Source organism: Propithecus coquereli, unplaced genomic scaffold (assembly GCF_000956105.1).
Source record: "Propithecus coquereli isolate 6110/MARCELLA unplaced genomic scaffold, Pcoq_1.0 Scaffold58, whole genome shotgun sequence".
NCBI classification, from domain to species: Eukaryota; Metazoa; Chordata; class Mammalia; order Primates; family Indriidae; genus Propithecus; species Propithecus coquereli.
In genome coordinates this window covers 5,645,544-5,646,807 of record NW_012151729.1, presented here as the reverse complement: position 1 = coordinate 5,646,807, position 1,264 = coordinate 5,645,544, and the positions used below count along the sequence as shown (strand labels likewise).

The following is a 1,264-nucleotide window of genomic DNA, read 5'->3' as shown; positions in this document are numbered from 1 at the left end:
ATCATGCTGTACCACAGTGCGTGGAAGACTGGTCCAAATCCTTTAATGTACTACTCGAGGAAGAATAATTATTAGCTAACTAGAGGCATTGTATCATCGTCCTAAAAAAAATAACTTATAGCCAGGCTCAGTTGTACATATGCCTTTAGTCCCAGCTACTCGGGAGGCTAAGGTGGGAGGATCACTTGAGTCCACGAGTTCAAGGCTCTTGTGTGCCATGACCACACCTGTGAATAGCCACTGCTTTCCAGGCTGGGCAACATAGCAAGACCCTATCTCAAACAAACAAACAAACAAACAAAAAAAACACCTCAACTCTGCAAGCTTATGTAACCATATTACAGAGCATATTTTTCCCATTTTATAGAGTCTTTAAGTTCACATCATTTGTGTGACTCTGGAGTTACACAGGAAAATGATGATTAATACTACTAATGCTACTTTATGGCAATTTAAATGCTTCATATGATCCTATGGACCATTATTTCCATGCTTGGATACAACATGCTATAGAAATTAAGAGTCTGAGCTTTTGAGTGAGAGATCTGGGTTCAGAGCCCAGTTCTTCCATTTACTAGCTCTGTGACCTTGGGTTAAGCTTCAGTTTTCTGATTTAGAAATCGGGGATCACTTCTTGGCCTTTTGGCTACAATCAAGTGTAGAAAATGGGGATGTTCATGTAACTGTCTCGCAGATTCACTGTGAGAATCGAATGAAACTGTGAGCGTTTCGGGGGCTGGTGCATTGTTTCAACCCTAGTTAGCTTTCTTGAGCATATTTCCTTTACCGTTTAGTTCTGCTTGTTTGTTTTATTATGAGCAACTTTCTCTTTTCTTTCTACTCCCCTAGGGATATAAAACCTGACAACATTTTACTTGATGAACATGGTAAGTAAATGACTTATTTGTAATCGAGTACAAGACCTGCACGTAGAACAAGTTGATTATCCCCAGCAGAGGAGTATTACACATGGAAAAGATGTCTTGCTTGAGCTTATTGTATGGGGAGGAGGGACAATATGGGGAGCTTTATTATTTATAGCAGTGGCATAGTGCAACAATACAGCCTTAAATAACATTGAATTTGCCTCATGAGAAAAATCATTCCCTACTCAATTTTCTTCTACTACTACTTTTCTTCAAGAAAACCATCACCGTTTTTTTGGTGCTAGTTTACCTTAATATCACATAATCACCTTTTTTTTTTCTGTTTCATAAAGACAGAGCAGGCCTCAAGCTTAGAGCATTTGACTGGAAATCGCATT

The 1,264-nt window shown here is 38.9% G+C and overlaps 1 protein-coding gene across 1 annotated transcript in view; it reads left to right on the top strand.

The window, feature by feature from the left end:
* Positions 1–1,264, top strand: part of STK32A (serine/threonine kinase 32A) — a 95,465-nt gene that overhangs the window by 70,973 nt on the left and 23,228 nt on the right. Inside the window, exon 3 of the mRNA XM_012658241.1 lies at positions 850–887. Coding sequence (XP_012513695.1) covers positions 850–887 — 38 coding nt within the window. The remainder of the gene's footprint in view (positions 1–849; positions 888–1,264) is intronic.